Genomic DNA, 19080 nt, shown 5'->3' on the forward strand with positions numbered 1-19080 from the left:
GCGTTTTTCTCGCTGCGAAACAAGGTGTGCGTCGAAATTTTCGGCGCACGGAGCGTCCAAGTAAAAGAGAGAAGTCTTTTTGGTCCTGAGACTTCAGGGAACAGGAGGCAAACTCTATCCAAGCCCTTGGAGAGCACTTTCACAGCCAGACAAGAGTTCAGCAAGGCAGCAGGGCAACAGCAAGGCAGCAGTCCTTTGTAGAAAGCAGACAGGTGAGTCCTTTGAGCAGCCAGGCAGTTCTTCTTGGCAGGATGTAGTTTCTGGTTCAGGGTTCTTCTCCAGCAAGTGTCTGATGAGGTAGGGCAGAGGCCCTGTTTTATACCCAAATGTGCCTTTGAAGTGGGGGAGACTTCAAAGAGTGGCTAAGAAGTGCACCAGGTCCCCTTTCAGTTTACTCCTGTCTGCCAGGGTCCCAGTAGGGGGTGTGGCAGTCCTTTGTGTGAGAGCAGGCCCTCCACCCTCCCAGCCCAGGAAGACCCATTCAAAATGCAGATGTATGCAAGTGAGGCTGAGTACCCTGTGTTTGGGGTGTGTCTGAGTGAATGCACAAGGAGCTGTCAACCAAGCCCAGCCAGACGTGGATTGTAAGGCACAGAAGGATTTAAGTGCAAAGAAATGCTCACTTTCTAAAAGTGGCATTTCTAGAATAGTAATATTAAATCCGACTTCACCAGTCAGTAGGACTTTGTATTACCATTCTGGTCATACTAAATATGACCTCCCTGCTCCTTTCAGATCAGCAGCTGCCACTTCAACAGTGTATGAGGGCAGCCCTAATGTTAGCCTATGAAGGGAGCAGGCCTCTCAGTAGTGTGAAAACGAATTTAGGAGTTTTACACTACCAGGACATATAACTACACAGGTACATGTCCTGCCTTTTACCTACACAGCACCCTGCCCTAGGGGTTACCTAGGGCACACCTTAAGGGTGACTTATATGTAGAAAAAGGGGAGTTCTAGGCTTGGCAAGTACTTTTAAATGCCAAGTCGAGGTGGCAGTGAAACTGCACACACAGGCCTTGCAATGGCAGGCCTGAGACAAGGAAAAAGGGGCTACTTAAGTGGGTGGCACAACCAGTGCTGCAGGCCCACTAGTAGCATTTAATTTACCAGCCCTATGCACATAAAGTGCACCTTACTAGGGACTTATAAGTAAATTAATAGTCCAATCAGGTATGATTCCAGGTTACCATGTTTTAAGGGGGAGAGCATATGCACTTTAGCACTGGTTAGCAGTGGTAAAGTGCGCAGAGTCTATAAACCAGCAAAAACAGTGTCCAAAAAAATGGAGGGAGGCAGGCAAAAAGTTAGGGGTGACTACCCTAAGGCTGTCAGGTCTAACATTGACTTTTTATGTTTTCAAGAGTAGATGCAGAGGGGGAAACCCAGCAAGAGCATAGGCCCAAACCTGCATTGGGAACATTACAGATTGCCTTAGCACGTGGAATGGTGATTGCTAGTAACCCTACATGGTGACTGCCACATTGATAGCTTTGTAGTGACTTTATTTCAATTTCTACAGTCATGTTTGTCTTTTAGTAAAAACAGTAGGCAGACATTGATTTGTTGCTAATAGATGTTTTATTGAGCTATGAGTGCCTTCTGCCCTGGGGATCCCTGTGTAAAGTTAAGACTGCTCAACTTTGCTGTTTTGAATGCTAGTAAGGAGTGCTTGGTGACCAGTTTTGAGCTTTATAGGACATTCTAGGATACCAGTGGTAAAAGGCTTTAATTGGCACAATCTATTGCCAGTAACCCCTGCTTGAGGGGAATCCTGAAAAGGTTCCTGCAGCTCCTTGCTGCTCCTTACTGTTGTAAAGGACCATCTTTTGTATATTCCCCCAGATTTAAGCTTTCTTTTGCTGAAACCATTTTTGCTGGCCATAGGACTGCACACACAGCGGCAAAGTGCTTGTGCTCGCCTCTCTAAATGATTTAGATTTGCCATATCCCTAATTGGCACATTTAATTTACTTCTAGGTCCTTAGCATATGGTCCAACATGTACCCCTGGCCTGTAAATTAAATGCTATTACTGGACTGCAGCACTCACTGTATCACCCTCTAACGTGGCACTGCAAAACATGTCTCAGGCCTGTCATTGCAGCTTGGGTGTGCCGTTTTAAAACTGCCACTTCAACCTGGCAAAACAAACCTTCTGCAAGGCCTAAACCTTTCAGTTTAATACTTAAGTCAGGACTAAGGTAGACTCTGAAGGCCCATATGGCAGGGTGCATGGTATTTAAAAAGTTTAACATCCATATTTAATATTTTACATGTCCTGGCAGTGAAAAATCTCCAAAGTTGTTTCTCCCTGTGGAAAGAATGGCTTTCCATTAGGAAAACACTGGGTACACTATAACAATGTGTAGTGATTAATTTAAGTTTGGGAGCAGATAAAAAATAATTCAAGGACTAATTTTAATAGTAATTTAAAATCCAGGTTAATGGTCAAGTCAGATTTTATGTTACTATTTTTTAAATCACACTTTTATAAAGTTGTGATTTTCCTGTCTTAAGCCACAAGAGCTTTTCTGCCAGTGTCCAGTGTGTGATATGGATTGCTCGCAGACTATGGACAAAGAGCTTGGGTGTGCTTTTCTTCCCTTCCTTGAACTGGATGGCCTGGGGGCCGTGCCCAGCCCCTCCCTGAGCTTCAAAGGATGCCTTAGCAGATGTAGCTCACACCAATGTGTGGGCACAGGGAGCATTGACTAGGGGAAGAAAGTTTATGCTATAGGAAAAGGGGGTACTGTGGGATAGTTTACAGTAAAATGCACAGGAAGTGTTGCAGAAGTGGGTAGAATTACTGCTAGAAACTGTTACCCAATTGGTTACAGAGCAGCCACGAGTTCCTCCCACCCCCAGGCTGGCACTGGGTTAAATGTAGAATCCCAGTATCCTGCTCATAACGCTCCTGGACCTGCGAAGAGTCAGAAGAAGAGTTGCCCTGCTGTCTGAAGAACCTGAGGGAAGATTGCACCTGCTTGCCTGGAACCCAGGACCTGAGAAGTAGCCCTAAGGGTCAGTTGGCTGACCTCCTGTTTGAGCTACAGGGATACAACCCAGAAGCCTCTTTCCCTGCATTTGCACAGAATACCAGTTCCAGTTGGACCTGCCTTAGTCCTGGCCTCTGTTGGAGTGAGTCCCAATCCCCAAGTGGTGCTTTCCAGGTCCTGGACCCTTGGCTGGTGTTAGAGTGTACTCCTCCTGTCCCCAAACTGGAAGAAGTGAAACTTGAAAACTTTTTGCCAAACTTCTGCCTGGAGAACCCATGGACACCAGGATTGCAGTTGAAGAAAAGGTAGTCGACATCAAATCATCGGTCAGCCTCAGTTTCCTGGTTTGCACTGCTTAATAGGATATGACTTCCAGAAAAGTTTCTGAGTCTGAATGTAGAAGGCTTCACCGGGACCGACATCGAGCATCTGATTGTCTTTGATGCCTTCTTGGACATGGACTTCAGACTTCGCCAGCTTGGAGCTTTCCCCTCATTGTTGATGACCTACAGGAACATCGGTCTTCAGCAACTCACCATGGTCAAGCCCCACTTCGGATCCAGCTTGCAGCACCGACAAGTCACTGACCACTGTTGGTTCTCCATAAATGTTTCTAAGTCTGAAGAGAAACTTTCTATCGGGACAAACCTGGTCCCTGTATCTGACCTGTGATTCACTGTGGTCAGCCTTAATGTTTGACATTGACCTAGTTTAGTGCAACTACATACCTGTGATTGGCGCTTTGTGCTTTTTGTTGCTATTTTTTAATTCAAAGTTTAAAAATTAATATCTCTGGTTCTACTTATTGGATTTTTATCATGTGGGGGGGGTCAACATATTTATTAAAATGTACTCTATTTTTAAATTGTTTTGGAAACTTTCCTGTGTTGTGTTTTCACTTTATTACTGTTTGTGTGCTGCATAAATACTTTCCACACTGCCTCTAAGTTAATCCTTACTGCTTTGTGCCAATCTACCAAAGAGTTAAGCACAGGGTTTTATAGTGACATTAATGTTTCCCTCTGACAAGAAATGTGACTATTGTTTGAGATGGGCTCTCACACCCTCAAGTAATACTCCAATGTCTCACACTTCCCATGCCAATTAGGAACTCCATTAGCTGTTTGACAGACCAAGAAAATTATAGTTGGGAGAACAGTATTCAAGGCCTCAGAAGGGGCTTGTCTAACTCGTGAGAGTACTAGCAACTATCCCTACTATTCTGAAATTAGCTAGAAAACTCTACAAACATTACTCTTGAATGCAGCACAGTGCAGCATTACAGGGGTCCTTAGTGCTTTCCAAATCCTGAGCCTCCTACTGTGTACGCTGTATGTCAAACGTTCACCTTGTGTTCTCCCTTGCAACTTATATGTATGCCCCAGGCTGTCTTTACCTCACCAACATTCATTAACTGATAGCTGGGCACCTACTTTAAGTAATTGCGCTCAACACTGTGAGTGGCAGACCAAGGCCCTCTGCTTGGGCTCACTTACCTGAGCCAATGAACGTGAAGCCTTCACTCCCAGGACTGTCCTCAACATCTCCATAGCACATGGCGTGGTTGCTTATAGTGCCAGTGAAAGGGGCGTACACCGTGGACCCATCTCTGCATACAACGTCAACTCCTTTAAGGTACTTGCGGCCTCTGGAAATTAGAGATCGGTGTCAGAAATGCAGGCATTGTGGCTCGTAGAAGCATTAACATGTGTCAGCAATGCAGGCATTGTGGCTCATAGGAGCATTGACATGTGTCAGCAATGCAAGCATTGTGGTTCGTAGGAGCATTAACATGCATCAGTAATGCAGGCATTGTGGCTCATAGGAGCATTGACATGTGTCAGCAATGCAAGCATTGTTGTTCGTAGGAGCATTAACATGCGTCAGCAATGCAGGCATTGTGGCTCATAGAAGCATTAATATACGTTTGTAATGCAGGGATTGTGGCTCATACGAGCATTATTATACGTCTGTAATGCAGGCATTGTGGCTCAGAGGAGCATTAGTATGTGTCAGCAATGCAGATGTAATGACTCTTGTAACAAAGCAGCTTTGTGGTTTGTAAGATTCAATTTAAGTCCTACATAAACAGACATATATATTATCATAAATTTAGCAGTGTACCTGTGACTCATGGACATTATATGCCAGCAATGCAGCTGTCAGCAATCCAGGCGTGGCTTGTAGGCATTAATGTATGTCAACAATGCAGATGTGATTCATAAGCATTATCATATGTCAGTGATGCAGTTGTGATACATATGAATTAATATATGTCAACAATACAGATGTGATTCATAGGCATTAATATACGTCAGCAATGCAGCTGTGATTTGTGATTTGTAAGCATTAATATATGTCAATGATGCAGGTGTGATACATAGGCATTAGTACATGTCAGCAATGAAAGCATGATTATTAGAAAGGAATTTATATTAGCAATGCAGGCCTTACTTGTAGGCATTATTTATCATCCATCCGACTAGTAGACATTCATACCTGTCAACAGTGAGGGTGAGACTCAGACATTAACATATACCAGCTTTCGAGGCGTGACTTGTAGGCATTAATAAATGCCAGCAGTGTAAAGTTTTGTGACTCATTGGCATTATTGAATGTCTGCAATGCAGGTTTAGTGACTTTTGGGACTTAGGGGGTAATTACGACCCTGGCGGCCGGCGGTAAGGTGGCGGTAACACTACCAACAGGCTGGCGGTGTTCCGCCAGCAATTATGACCGTGGCGGAATTGCCACGGCCATACCGCCGGCCCCTCCAATATCCCGCCAGGGTTCCGCCTGGCGGTCATAATTCCCAGGGCACCGGTGCAAGCACCGCTGCCCTGGGGATTATGAGTCCCCGACCGCCAGCCTGTCTGTGGCGGTAGACACCGCCATTGAAAGGCTGGCAGTAAGGGGACTTGGGGTGCCCCTGGGGGCCCCTGCACTGCCCATGCACTTGCCCGAATTTTGGGTAGTGAAATGCGCGACAGGTGCTATTGCACCCGCAGCACATCAGCATTGCCGCCGGCTCTATTACGAGCCGGCAGCAATGTTGATGTGACATTTCCGCTGTGCCAGCGGACGGTAACACTGTTACCGTCCGCTGGCCCAGCGGAAATGTCATAATAGGGAACCAGGAATACCGCCGGCAATGGCGGTATTCTGTCTCCCGCGGCCTCGGCGGTCTTTTTACAAGACCGCCGAGGTCGTAATGACCCCATAATGTAAGTAAGCAATGCAGGCCATGTGGCTCGTGTTGGCATATATATTTATATATTTATAGTTAGCTCAGAGTTTTCATAGGAAGAACATTTTCTCACTAATACTTCGATGTGTTTGATGAATTGTCATTAAACCTTAAAAAAACAGGGTTCTTCCTGGAAAGCTTTGGGATGATCTGTTAAACAGGGGCCAACACAAAAGGAGGGGTCCCAAAACTTTGTTTTCCCATGTTAATTCCCATATGAAACTTTGGGAAGCAATACAGAAATAAATGCGGAAAGGTATTACACAAAACTTGGCAGAAAGGTAGAGAGTTACTTAGAGAGCTTGCCTTTTGTGATTTGGGGCCAGATGGAGGAAAATCCAATTTTGCGACTTGCAAATTACGAGTCTGACCGACTCGCAATTTGCAAGTCGCAAAATTGGATGCAGAATGGTGTCTCAGACACCTTCTGCGACTCGCTATGGGGTTGCAAAGACCCACCTCATCAATATTCATGAGGTGGGTCGCATTTTGCGACCCCATAGCGAGTCCCTGCACTCACAGGGATGGTGGCCTGCTGTAGTCAGCAGACCTCCATGTCTTTGACTGCTTTATAAATTGTAGGCATTAATGTATGTCAACAATGCAGATGTGATTCGTAAGCATTATCATATGTCAGTGATGCAGTTGTGATACATATGAATTAATATAATAATATATGTCACAGGACATGTCCACAGGCCAACCCTAGGCCCAACCCTCCATGGGGGTTGGGGTGGTTGGCCACATTCGGGTGGGAGCCCACCTGCAGGGGTCTGCCCACCCACAGGTGTTTGAGTGCAGGGCCAAGCCCTGCAGCCAACCACCTGCTGTACACTGTGTTGGGTGCCTGCGGATGTGTTGGGCCGACCAAAGGTCTGGTCCTGTGTCCAAACCACTGCTGCGCACAGCCAAATATAATTTTTACGACCAGAATAGTTAAGATACGTTCCGTACTTTTTGAGTTATGGTTTTTCAAAGTTTTTATAAAGTTAGTCTTTCTGTGTGTAATTACGCACCATAGGAATCAATGGAAGGCCACCTATAAAAATGCATGTAAGATCACATAGGTGAGTTACCAGTCTCTTCTTTTGCAGGATGGTTAATGAGGTTGGTGGGCACACAGTGCCAGCTAGAGAGTCTCGAGCAGCTCCCGGTACCATCGGGAGCAGTGCTGGAAAGTTTCTTGGCACAGGCACAGAGCCACTTGGAGGGGCCACCTGGAAAAGGAGCTGGTTTGCAGGTTTAAAGGTGGTGCCTTTGGGTCTCCTTGGGCTGTTGAGGTCGCAAGGGATTAGTGCCCCATGGCACACAGCAGGTACCACGATGTAGGGCTCAGAGTGGCTGGATGAAGAGCGAGTTGGGGGTCTTGGAGGCTGTACACAATGGAACCCTTTTGAGCTGGAGGTAAGTTTTCTTCTGGGGGCCTTGCAGGATGACAAGGGAGGTCCAGGGTGGTCCTGAAGTTTCTTGACTGGGGCTTTCTCCTGGTCCAGTTGAAGCTCTGGGTGAGCTGTTTTGGCTGTTGACCGATGTGCAATGACCAGTACCTGGGGTATTGGCACAACTTGGCCACAGGAAGGCACAGTGCCACCAAAGTTGGCACACTTGTAGTTCTTGTTTTTGGTGTGTCGTCGGGTCCAACTGCAACTTCTGGTTGTGGAGATATCATCCGGTCATTGAAGTGACCTTCACCGGTTTGCTGCTTCTTTGCAGGTTTCTTTGGTTTCTTGAGTGGTGCCTCCACCCAGGAGGGAGATCTCAGGCTATTTGCAAAGCCTGGAGGTCCTCTGGGTCTTCTGAGGTCTGTCTAGTGGTCAGCTCCTCCGCAGCAGTGATTGTCAGGACTCTGGTGCAGCAAGCAGGGGTCTTGGAGCCTCTTCTGGTGCAGCAGGTCCTCTGTTCTCATGCTGTCGGTTTTTTTGGTGCTGTCTTCTTTTCTTCCTGATGAATCTAGTTTCTTGGTCTAGGAGAGCACACTAATATTGAATTTATTAGGCGTTTTAGGGGGAACCTGGTAGTGTCCAATAGAACACATCCTTGGGTGGCTATACCCACTACAGTGACCACTTCCTGTGGGAAGGGTCACTACCCTAAACCTCATTGGCTATTTTCCTGCCACCCAACATGGAGGAAAATGAAATGGAGGGCCCACTTCGCCTGCAAGCCCTTAAGGGTGGCGCATGCTCAGTGAGACCTCTCCTCCTACTCTTTATGTGGTTTTCCCACCTTTGCTGTTACCAAAAGTGGGGGTTGACAAAGGGGGAAGCCATCTGCTTCTAGTAGCAGACCTGGGGGCTTTAGTTTCATGGGCAATAGCCCTTTGAAGCTCACCGCCAGGGGGAACGCACATTCCTGAGGGGGGGGGTGTTAGCTCCTCCACCCAGGAAGGGCATTGTTTCACAAACCAGCGAGACAGGGCTCTCCCACAAGGCTTGTGAATTGGCTGTCTAGAGGTGGCAGGCTGGATGGAACCAGTCTGCAACCATGCCAGTTAGATTAACTTGCAGGGAGCACCTCTAAAGTGATCCGTGGGTACATTTAGGGATAAATTCAAGGCTGGCACCAGTTTGGATTTATCATTCTGAGTTGTTTGATACCAAACAACCCAGGTTTCAGAGTGGCTACCATATGAGTGGGAAACTTGTGTTGACCAGTGTCCAGTACATGTATTAAAATGGCTGCTCTGTTCACTCACTATGTCCCAGGGTTGGCAAGGACACAGTGGGGGCATATTGCTCATGCAGCTATGCCCTCACACATAATATGGAGCACCCTGCCTTAGGGCTGTAAGGCCTGCCAGAGGGGTGTCTTACCCATAGTAAATGCAGTGTATGGTGGACCGGGCACACAGGCAGTGTGCCATGTCGAGTTTGTATTTTAGATTTGCACCAGGACACTCAGCCTGCAATGGCAGTGCTGGCTGCATCTGGATGCATGGCCCTGTAGGGTTGCACAAACAGTGCTTCTGCCCTCAGGGGCCTACCCTTAGTACACCATGCCCTGGGAACCTAGGAACCCACTTACTAGGGAGTTATAGTGGTAGTTAAGAATGTATTCAATTGTGCCAATGCACCACAACAGATTTAGGGAAAGAGCTCTGGTCCAAGTAACCTGGTTAGCAGGGGCCCTGTGCACTACAACTTCTAGAGCACATCAACATAAGGCATAAGTGGGGTATAGGCATGTCAAAAAGAGGCCTCCTCTCACACTGCAGCTGCTGGCGGGGCTGGAGGGGGCGGCTCTAGCGAAGGAGCTGCACCTGCACCCAATAGCTTCTTATGCATAAAAGAGCCTCATTTAAAACCTGTTCGCTTACCTGGGGCACCTGTAGCACCCGCAGCCGTACAAGTCACAATTTCGCACGAGGTTCGACCGCTGCCCGGAGCATATCATCGCAAACTTTCTTCCTGGTTCTAAAAATGTAAACGACGAAATTCAAATCTACTTGAATTTTGTGCTCATTTTACGCATAGTACAGGACATACTTTTTAAAATGTTCTGCCAGTTCCAAATCCTGAACAGACAATTTACGTTTCTAAGATTATTTCATTTATAAATAAAAATTGTATATTAAAAATATTTAAACATTAACAAAACATATCCGACTGCACAGTATTCAAACTATCAGTGAAAGTACAGAGAAGGGGCGCGATACAATGTAGTGCCTCTTCTGAAACATCAAAAAATAAATTCGTTTTTATTACCGATTTTATGTCATGCACTGAGTACCTCTGCTGTGCACACCTCAATGTGCACACCTTCCAGGCAGAGAATAAAAAAACGAGTTCTCTTTACCCAGTGCAGCTGCACCAACAACAGGCCTTCCTTCTAGAATGTTCCTTTGTCGCAAGATATGTTGTGGCATCACTCACTGGGTGACCCATGTAATAACACATACTACATGGTTTAATCCCACTTTCCCAATACATTGACACAACACACTAAGGGGGCGTAGCTATCGACAGTGCAGCATGTGCAGTGGCACCGGGGCTCCTGTGTCTCAGGGTACCACTAAATGGCAATTGTGGCTGTATTTTAGTACCCAATCAGCAGACGTGGCAGCATTCTTACTACACCACAGAACACACTAAGGAAAGCTTTCAAAATGAGGTTGTTTTGCTGCTGTTGGAACCCTACGCCTACCGGACCACTTTGCTCAGCTTTTGTCTGTTTACCTCATTCACTGAGGCCGATATGTATGGGCTTTGTGCCGCAGGACAATGCAGCAAGCCACCTTGGTTTGCTGCCAGGTGTCACAGGGAAAGGGCAGGAATGCTCCGTATTTATCCAATACAGCATATATCTGTCCTATTCCTCTGCACTGGAATCCTTTTGGCAGCCTAGCACCAACGCAGGCCCCCTGGCACCATGGTGCCAATGTGCCTGCGCTGCATTCAGGACTTCCTGCACAAAAGCAATCCTGAGAGCCTTTTTTCTTCTTTCTGTGTGTGCTGCAGAATGCACTTCAGTCACATTGCACATGGTTCAATTTGCACCCAGGACAAGCCACAGTGTGGCGAGTTCCTGCCCGGATTGCGGTGTTTAACAGGTGGTAGGAGCAAAGTCTATGTTCTGCAAAGTTCTTTGCTGTGGGTTGCTGTTCCTGATATCAAACACTATTTTCAACAGACATATTTTATTTTTATAAACATATTTAATTGACTTTAAAGGGAGTACAACAGCAAAACAAGAGAAAGAGTGGTGTCCCAGTCAAAGCCCCACCTTCCCATCACCCACAATTCTGGCACATTATGGAGGAGCCACATCACCCCCAGACCCGGCTTCCAATTCGGAAGACAAGCTGTAGTACTCCCACCATCTTCCCCAAATTTTATGGAACTTCCATTGACAACCCCTGGCAACATAAATTCTTTCCTCTTGCTTGGTACACCAATCCGTGCCAGATATCCACACTGTCAGGCTAGGTGGTCGTGGCAGTTTCCAGTTATTTGCTGTATCTCTCTTGGACACTAATGCTGCCAGATTGGCAAATGCACTATCACATCTCACACCCACAACTCATCCATGAGACCCATAAGGGCAATCTTTGGAGTTAGCGGAACAGGCCTGGCCAGAATCCTAGAAAGGAACTACCTGTCTGATTCCAGTACTGGGCGATCACAGGGCAGTGCCATACCATCTGGAAAAAATATGCTTTGGGGAGGAGCATAGAGTGCAATTAGCCACAGGGAGAGTTCCAGCATGCAAGAGTCTTTGGGGTGTCATGTAGGTTAAATGTAGGTAATGTAGAAAAACTACTAGGTGAGATACAATAATGAGCCTGAGGATATAATAATGCTCAGGAATAGATCCCTATAGGGACAAATAGATACATCGAAGGCCTACGCGCATTTCGATGTTCCTAGATGTTATGGGTCACCTTCATCAGGGCCTTTCCCACTGGTATAATTCAATGAGGATCTAATTTTAGCAGCCAGGCTGTCTAATTAATTTGACACTAGGTTCTTGATATACTTGGATCGTGCAGTTGTGTCATTTGTATTATCTTTCTTGATAGTTTGGACAATACAGCTATCAAATAGCTGTTCCAATCACTTACAGAGACATAAAAATGTCTGTCATGACGGATTGAGATGGTCTGGCTATCGTGGCTGGAATAAATCGAGCTAATGGCTTCTACTTCGCAATTTCTTTTTCAATCTTCAGGCTAATATAGATTCCAATGGTGGGTCCGATAACTCGATAGGCTAAGTGTATGTCGATTAGGATCCTAATACATACATACATACATACATACACGTAAGTGATTGGAACAGCTATTTGATAGCTGTATTGTCCAAACTATCAAGAAAGATAATACAAATGACACGACTGCACGATCCAAGTTAATTAGAGAGCCTGGCTGCTAAAATTAGATCCTCATTGAATTATACCAGTGGGAATGGCCCTGATGAAGGTGACCCATAACATCTAGGAACACCGAAATGCGCGTAGGCCTTCGGTCCCCTTAGTACATCATTGTCAGAGCGACGCCACTATTGTTTATTCCTTTTTCTAACATAGATTATTTTTGTATTAGATTATTAAATATATATGTATTATTTATTGAGTAACTTTTTCTCTTTTTGTGTATTAATTCGTCATTATTGAAAATCTTTTATCTGTAATGTGCCATTTGGCAAATCCTGGCATCATTTGTATAGAGTCTTTCATCCATATTGTTACATTGTTTCTTCTTATTTAGTCTGAATGTGGTGTGTCTGAATTAGGTATTTTGTTCCTATATATTTGTTTTGTATTTTATGACTGTTTGCATGATTTAATAAAAGTACTCATGGTTGTGACATAATTCTCTCTCTGTGATCATTCGTCTATTTCTAGCAGCTTGGCATTATAATTTACTGATAGATTCGAGTTCATCATGATGTATCTATTTGTCCCTATAGGGATCTATTCCTGAGGATTATATCCTCAGGCTCATTATTGTAGCCGCCATGGTCGAAACGCTGCCACCACCAGCCTGCCGCCACCAGGCAGCCTGGCGGTCTTGGCGTTTCAAATCCGTCAGGGCAGCTCTGCAAGCAGCGCCGCCCTGGGGATTATGAGTCCCATTCCGCCAGCCTTTCAATGGCGGTTAACACTTCCATGGAAAGGCTGGCGGAATGGGGGACTCGGGGCCCACCTGCACAGCCCGTCGCGCATTTCACTGCCCGAATTACAGGCCAGTAATAAAGACAGCTGTCTACCACTCCCAAACCTCTGTCGTATGCAGAACCACGACATTTTGTTTGGGTGATGTGCGGGGAACGACCCCTCCAAAGGAAGTATAGAAACACAGCCAACATTTCAGTAGTTGGAATGTTAGGAATGTGGAGGAGGAGGTTCTGCAGGGTGTAAAGGAAACAGGGGAGTATCATAATTTTGATCAATAGGACTTGGCCCAGGGCGTTAATAGGGAGAGTGGGACAGGCAGCTAAACTAGCCATAGTCCCCTTAAGGAGAGGAGTAAGGCCAAGACTGCGTGTGAGCTCCAGCTTCTTTGCTATATGGACCAGCAGGAACTTGAAGCTAAGATGGGGGACAGGTGTATCAGACTGCCATTCGGGCACAGCATTATCTCCCCTTAGTGGGATTAGGAGAGATTTCCCCCTGTTCACCCAGAGTTCCGAGGCTTCTTCAAAGAGTCGCAGAATTTTTAGCACATGCTAGTCTGGCACCAAGGGGTCAGCAAGACACAGGAGGAAGTTATCCTCATAAAGTGTGATCCTGTCCTCCAGCATCTCACCCTTCTCCAACCCTGCATCTGGGGATTGCAGCAGTTTATATGAGCGAGGGGTTCTATAGCCAGAGTGGAGAGGAGCAGGAAAAAAGAGGGCAACCTTGTCTTCTCCCACACCGGATCTGTAATTAACAAGATAGAATACCGTTGACGGGGTTTGGGCTGAGGGTCCAGAGTATAGGAGAGACACTAAATTCCAGAAACAGAGACCAAAACCCATGGAGTGTAGCACTGAATCAAGATAATCCCAGTCCAGGGTATCAAAGGCCTTTTCAAAGTCCACAATCAGTAAGGCAGTTGCTTCCTTGATATCACAGACACGAGCCAGGGTCACGTAGACCCGCAGATACTGTGTCTAGTGCTGCGATTAGACATAAAGCCACATTGATCTGGGTGGATCACAGAATTAAGGGCTAGTTGCAGCCTGGTCTCCAGGATCTTAGCGTAAATGTTAACATCCATATTAATCAGAGAAACAGGGCGATAGGAGGTATAACTTGTCGATGGATAGTCTGATTAGGGATGATTACAATAGTTGCAAGGTCGAGCTCAGGAGAAAAGGAAGCTCACTTTCCTGCCTCTGTATACATTCAAAGAAGATGTGCAACAACGTTTCGAGTAGTAATCCAGAGGGAAGCCGTCTGGGCCTGGGGTCTTATCAGTTTTCAACTCCCAGATGGCAGCACAGACCTCATCTTCATTGGACTTGAGCTAGGCAAGGGAGGGGAACATTGAGAAACAACTCCTGGGCCAGCTCACGAGCAGGCCTCTGTCAACGGGCATAGAGCCCTTCGTAATAGTTTGCAAAGACAGTCACAATTACCTTACTGGTATTAACTGAGGACCCCAAGGCATCATCAATGGAGGGAATTCGGTGGGAGACCATACCCCTGGTGGCCAGTCTGCAAAAGAGCATAGCACTTTGATCACCCTACTCATACACGTTGGGTTGAGGCACGCCAACATTGACGGTCCTCATAGAAGATTAGGTGATGCAGAGAGCTCCTATCAATATCTAGTTGTCAAGTCAAGGATTCAGTTGCGTTCATCACCACTGCAGTCTCTAGCAGGAGTATGCAGGCCTCAAGCTCCATCACGCGCCAGTGCCTGTCGCTACCTATGCGCTTAAGGTACACTTTGGCTATACCCCGGATTGTGGGTTTGCTTGCAGCCAATTGGGTGGCAGCCTTCTGGACTGTCCACTTGTTGGTCTCAAAATAGATCATAGTCTCACTGACAGGTGGTCTAGGAGGTTTTTGTCTGTGAAGAACCAGTTGTTTAGATGCTACATGGCTCTGTTACATCGTATCAGAACCCCCGAGGCAAAGTAGTAAGTGGGAGTGGTCTGAGATTTCATGAGGAAGCATGGTAACGGCCAAGGTGAAAGTCACACCTGTGACCGGGAGAAATATATGCTCAATTCAGGATAGAATTTTCATGGATGTGGAGGTGCCAAATGTCAGATAACTCCAAGGAGTCCACCCAGGATCAGAGGATCTTGGACATATCCCGACTACTGCATAAGGAGGGGCCAGACACATCCATGTCTGGATCTGGAGTGGCATTAAAATTTCCCCAAGGAGTAGCATCCCACATGGTAATGCTGCAACCACCCTGGTGAAGTCTTGGAAGGTTTGTCTATGCAGGTGAGGAGGGGTATAAACACTGAAAAGATTGTAGGGCTTCCCCTCCAGTGTCCCAACCACTCCCAAGTAGTGGCCCTAAGGGTCCTGTATGATCTGTGTAACCACCAAGGGGAAGTATTTGTGAAGCAGAATCACCACCCCTCTGGAACCCCTACTAAAGTATGAATGATAAACACAGTTGGAACTAAACCTACACAGGAAGGGGCAAAGGGTATCTTGGAGGTGAGTCTCTTCCAAGAGTGCAACACCCGTCAGGTAACGTGAAGAAACTTGAGGACAACAGGTCAATTGATATGGTCCAGTAGGCTGTTGACATTTTAAGAGATAAGACTATACTTAGACATGGGGACGGTATAGGGGATCAAGAGGTGACAAGTGGGTCGCCGCAGAACTCCCAGTGAATGACATAAGGTGCACATGGAAGCAAACGTAATGAAAGGAAAGAAAACATACGAACATAAACCCATCAAACATCACTCAACAGCAACAACCTCCCACCCCACACTTCCACCCATGAAGCATCTGCCACCCAACATCCCTTAACAAGGTAAGCAAAACACATAACAGGGGGGTATTCAAGGTGGATCTCCTCCTACATAGCGTCTGTTGGCAGAAATCAGGATATGCCCAGGGCCTGTACATGAAAACAAAGGTTGCTAGAAAGCTACCATGGGCCACAAAAGAAGTCTATTTTGTCTGAGGTTGTACCCCATTGAGCTCCGGGGCCCAGCCCAGTGTTAGGGAGCACCCCAATCATAGCCTGGGAGCAACCAAGGTCATTATCTGAGAACTCAGGAACGCTGCCCCCTTCTCTGATTCAATTTGGGATGTTGCCGGCTCTGGAAAATGGTGACAGCCATGTGTGGCAAGGCATGACCTGTGTGGGCTGTGCAGTTTTAGGGTTCATAGCATCTAAGGGTCTGTTGTTCGGTTGTCCATTTCCATGCTGCATTCAGAGTGTCAGAAAATTGGGAACAGAACCCATGGATGACCCTTAGTCATGCCGGTAAGAGAGATTGACATGCGTTTCTGCTTGACGGCATCAAAAGGTTTGTGTTATTTTTGTGTTGATTTTTTTATAATCTAGGAAGATCAAAATATGGAACACTTGAAAGTGAAGCTTGCCATGGACATGTGCTTGCCAGAGAATGGCGTCCCAATCAGGGAAGTTCAGTATCTTGGCGATGGTAGGGCGTGGTGGTGCCCTGAGGGTGGGGGATGCACTATGTCAGGGCCGGTGCACCCATTCAATCCCAAACCAGTGCAACAGAGTCTCCTTAGGAACCCAAGATTTAAGTGAGTGTCAATAAAAGTCTGTGGGTGAGGAACCCCACAAACAGCAGGTTACTCCAACATGAGCGATTCTCAGCATCTTCAGCTCTAGCTTCAAGGGTGTGAACAGTCAATAGGGATGGGGCACCAGGCCACTTAATGATGCAGGGGTTGAAAGATTGGCAAAGTGCAGCAGAGTTGGGTCTCAGGGGCCTCAGAGGTACGTATATTCGACCATCCAGATGTTGGTATCAAGAATCCAGAGGACCTCCAGCAATGCCTGCTCTGAGCCCACTTCCCCAGATTTGTAACCAGGGTGGCAAAAGCAGCCAAGGTGATGATCAGTAGTGAGGGCAGGGGGTCTTATTTCAGAATATTATAGGAGAGGCGGAAGGGGTCCCATTCCATTCCCCGTCTGCCTCCTCTTAAAGGCCTCTACACACACAGCTATCGTCCGCCAGGTGAGGAGGGAGTTAAAGTTAGTGCATCACCAGCCCGCTTAACTCAAGACTCCTAAGAAGGTAGCATGAGCAGCCGTTGGGGGGGGGGCTACCAAATGGCCCAGGGTTCCAACAGAGACATGTATGGGCAGTGGGTGACACAGTTTCACCTCAAAGGCAGCAGTGAGCTTGAAACAAGGGCCTAGCACAGGCAGGATATTTCTCCATGTAGGCCTCCTAGTATGCGCGGTTCACAGGGCAGGAGATAACACCGAAGGGAAAATCTCACCTTCCCTCAAGGGCACAGGTCTCGGGTGTCCCCCCGGTATCACCTGGCACCACCAAGCCTCCAGGACAGCCCCACATGCAGCATCTACCTGAAAGGGCGAAGGGGAGGTCGAGACTGCAGTCAAATGCAACACAGGAGCATTTCCTGACTTCTGCCAGGGCCTAGTTGAGCAGAGCGCAGTGTGCCTCAAGGGAGGCTCCCCGGATTCAGCAGCTTTTCATGCATCCTCACCTCCTCGTCCTCACAGGCCGCTCCTTTCCCCCACAGCTGAATGCGCCTCCTCCAGGTGGTCTTCTATATGCTCTGTGTCAATACCCACAGGCCAGCGCCATCTCAAGAGTTCAGTTGGGCCCACATTGATGTTCACTGCCTCAGGGGTCAGAGGCATGTAATCAACACCCCCCCTCATAAAGGTAGGGTAGTGTAGGGACGGCAGTGCTGGCCGGATCAGTTTTTGGGGGAGACAGAGCTCCAAAGTTGGAAGGGATGGAGGAGGAAGTCCAAGGAGCATCGCTAAGACACAACCACCACCTTGGCTGCTTTGGCCATGATCCCTTCAATAGACATATTTAGATGCAGTTCACTCATTTATCCTTGAGCCGTACCAGCCTCAACTTTGGAAGGATCGTATTTTTTTCAACCTCTCAACCTCAACACTTGGGGCTTTGGTGTATTTTTCAAATGTTAGCGCCCTGATGATGGTCCTCACCATTCTAGGAAACTAGACTGAAACGTTAACTCTCTTGGTAGTTGAAGTTGTATTTTTTATATTCAACAGCCATTTTTTCTACACTGTCTTGGTGTACATTACCAATTAAACTGTGAAAATGAGTTTAGTGGTTTTCCTTCCCTTTCACAGTACACTCCATTTACTCTTACAAATTTGATTGAATGTATTGTTTACTGTAACTTTATGAAACCACATAATATATTTTAACACACATTAAAGGTCAGATAAATATGGGATCTACATAAGCCTGTGGAAAGTGAATGCGAGCAAGTGAAAGTTATTGTGCTGCCAAGTTATGGGACACCGTACCACAAACCTTACAGGAAAGTGACAACTTGTCTTCCAATGCCAGTGAAAACACTGCTGGTCCAGCCAGCTTATCACATGGCAGAACAACCCTGCCTTTTCATCACAATCCCTTTCTGAAATTCCCCCTCCTGAGGTTCTTGGACCTTGGTTTGTTCGCCTACTTGTCGAACAAGTCGGTGTCGGTGAACCTTACGCTCTACAAATGCACCCAACATGAACATAAGAAGAGCCCTGGAGGATTTGAAGACAATACTTTAGGGGTTGGTAGGGTACCTGTGGGTACGCAGTCAGCAGGCTGGGAGTAGTTCACTGTCCAGTGAGTGTAATCAGAGGTCAGCGGAGCACCAGAGGTCAGCGGTGTGCCAGAGGTCGGCGGAGTATCAGAGGTCAGCGGAGTACCTGGTTGGGCCGTGTGGCTGTTGTGCATACCATCTTCTGTATTTGCAAAAATGGAAACATAGATTTTTATCCTTATGCAAGTATGTTTTATAGTTTTGACAAGGTCAATGTACACATTACAACGTTTATGCTGTCTATCACACATGGGAATTCATAAAACCCTATGAAAAGCAAACCATTTTATACTAATCTTTAACTGAAAAGCTTGTAAATCAAAACCGCTGACAAATGAATAATTTCACCGAAGTTACTCCTGCCTAGGAGGGTGAGAGGGTCCAGTGTGTTCACCTCTCATTAGCTCTACAGGTAGGAGGGCCAGAATGGTCGGTGGAGAGAAAGAACCCTTGAGAGAGAGAGCAGCAGTTTTGTCTTTCCTCCCTTCCTTTTCCTCCTGTCCTTTTTCCTTTCTTTTCTTCTCTCCTTCTATAGCTTATTTTCACACTCCTATCCATCTTTTTTCTTCCTTTCCTATATTTTAGTAACATTTGGCATTGATGCATGTATTGCAAA

The 19080-nt window shown here is 46.6% G+C and overlaps 1 protein-coding gene across 2 annotated transcripts in view; it reads right to left on the reverse strand.

The window, feature by feature from the left end:
* LOC138282943 (uncharacterized) overlaps window positions 1-19080 on the reverse strand; it is a 150195-nt gene that overhangs the window by 19632 nt on the left and 111483 nt on the right. For both annotated transcript variants that reach the window (XM_069221009.1, XM_069221008.1), the window contains exons 7-9: window positions 18445-18606; window positions 9562-9658; window positions 4495-4646 (exon numbers count right to left, since the gene is read on the reverse strand). In XM_069221009.1, coding sequence (XP_069077110.1) covers window positions 4495-4646; window positions 9562-9658; window positions 18445-18606 — 411 coding nt within the window. The remainder of the gene's footprint in view (window positions 1-4494; window positions 4647-9561; window positions 9659-18444; window positions 18607-19080) is intronic.

The sequence above is a fragment of the Pleurodeles waltl genome, chromosome 2_2, assembly GCF_031143425.1.
Source record: "Pleurodeles waltl isolate 20211129_DDA chromosome 2_2, aPleWal1.hap1.20221129, whole genome shotgun sequence".
NCBI classification, from domain to species: Eukaryota; Metazoa; Chordata; class Amphibia; order Caudata; family Salamandridae; genus Pleurodeles; species Pleurodeles waltl.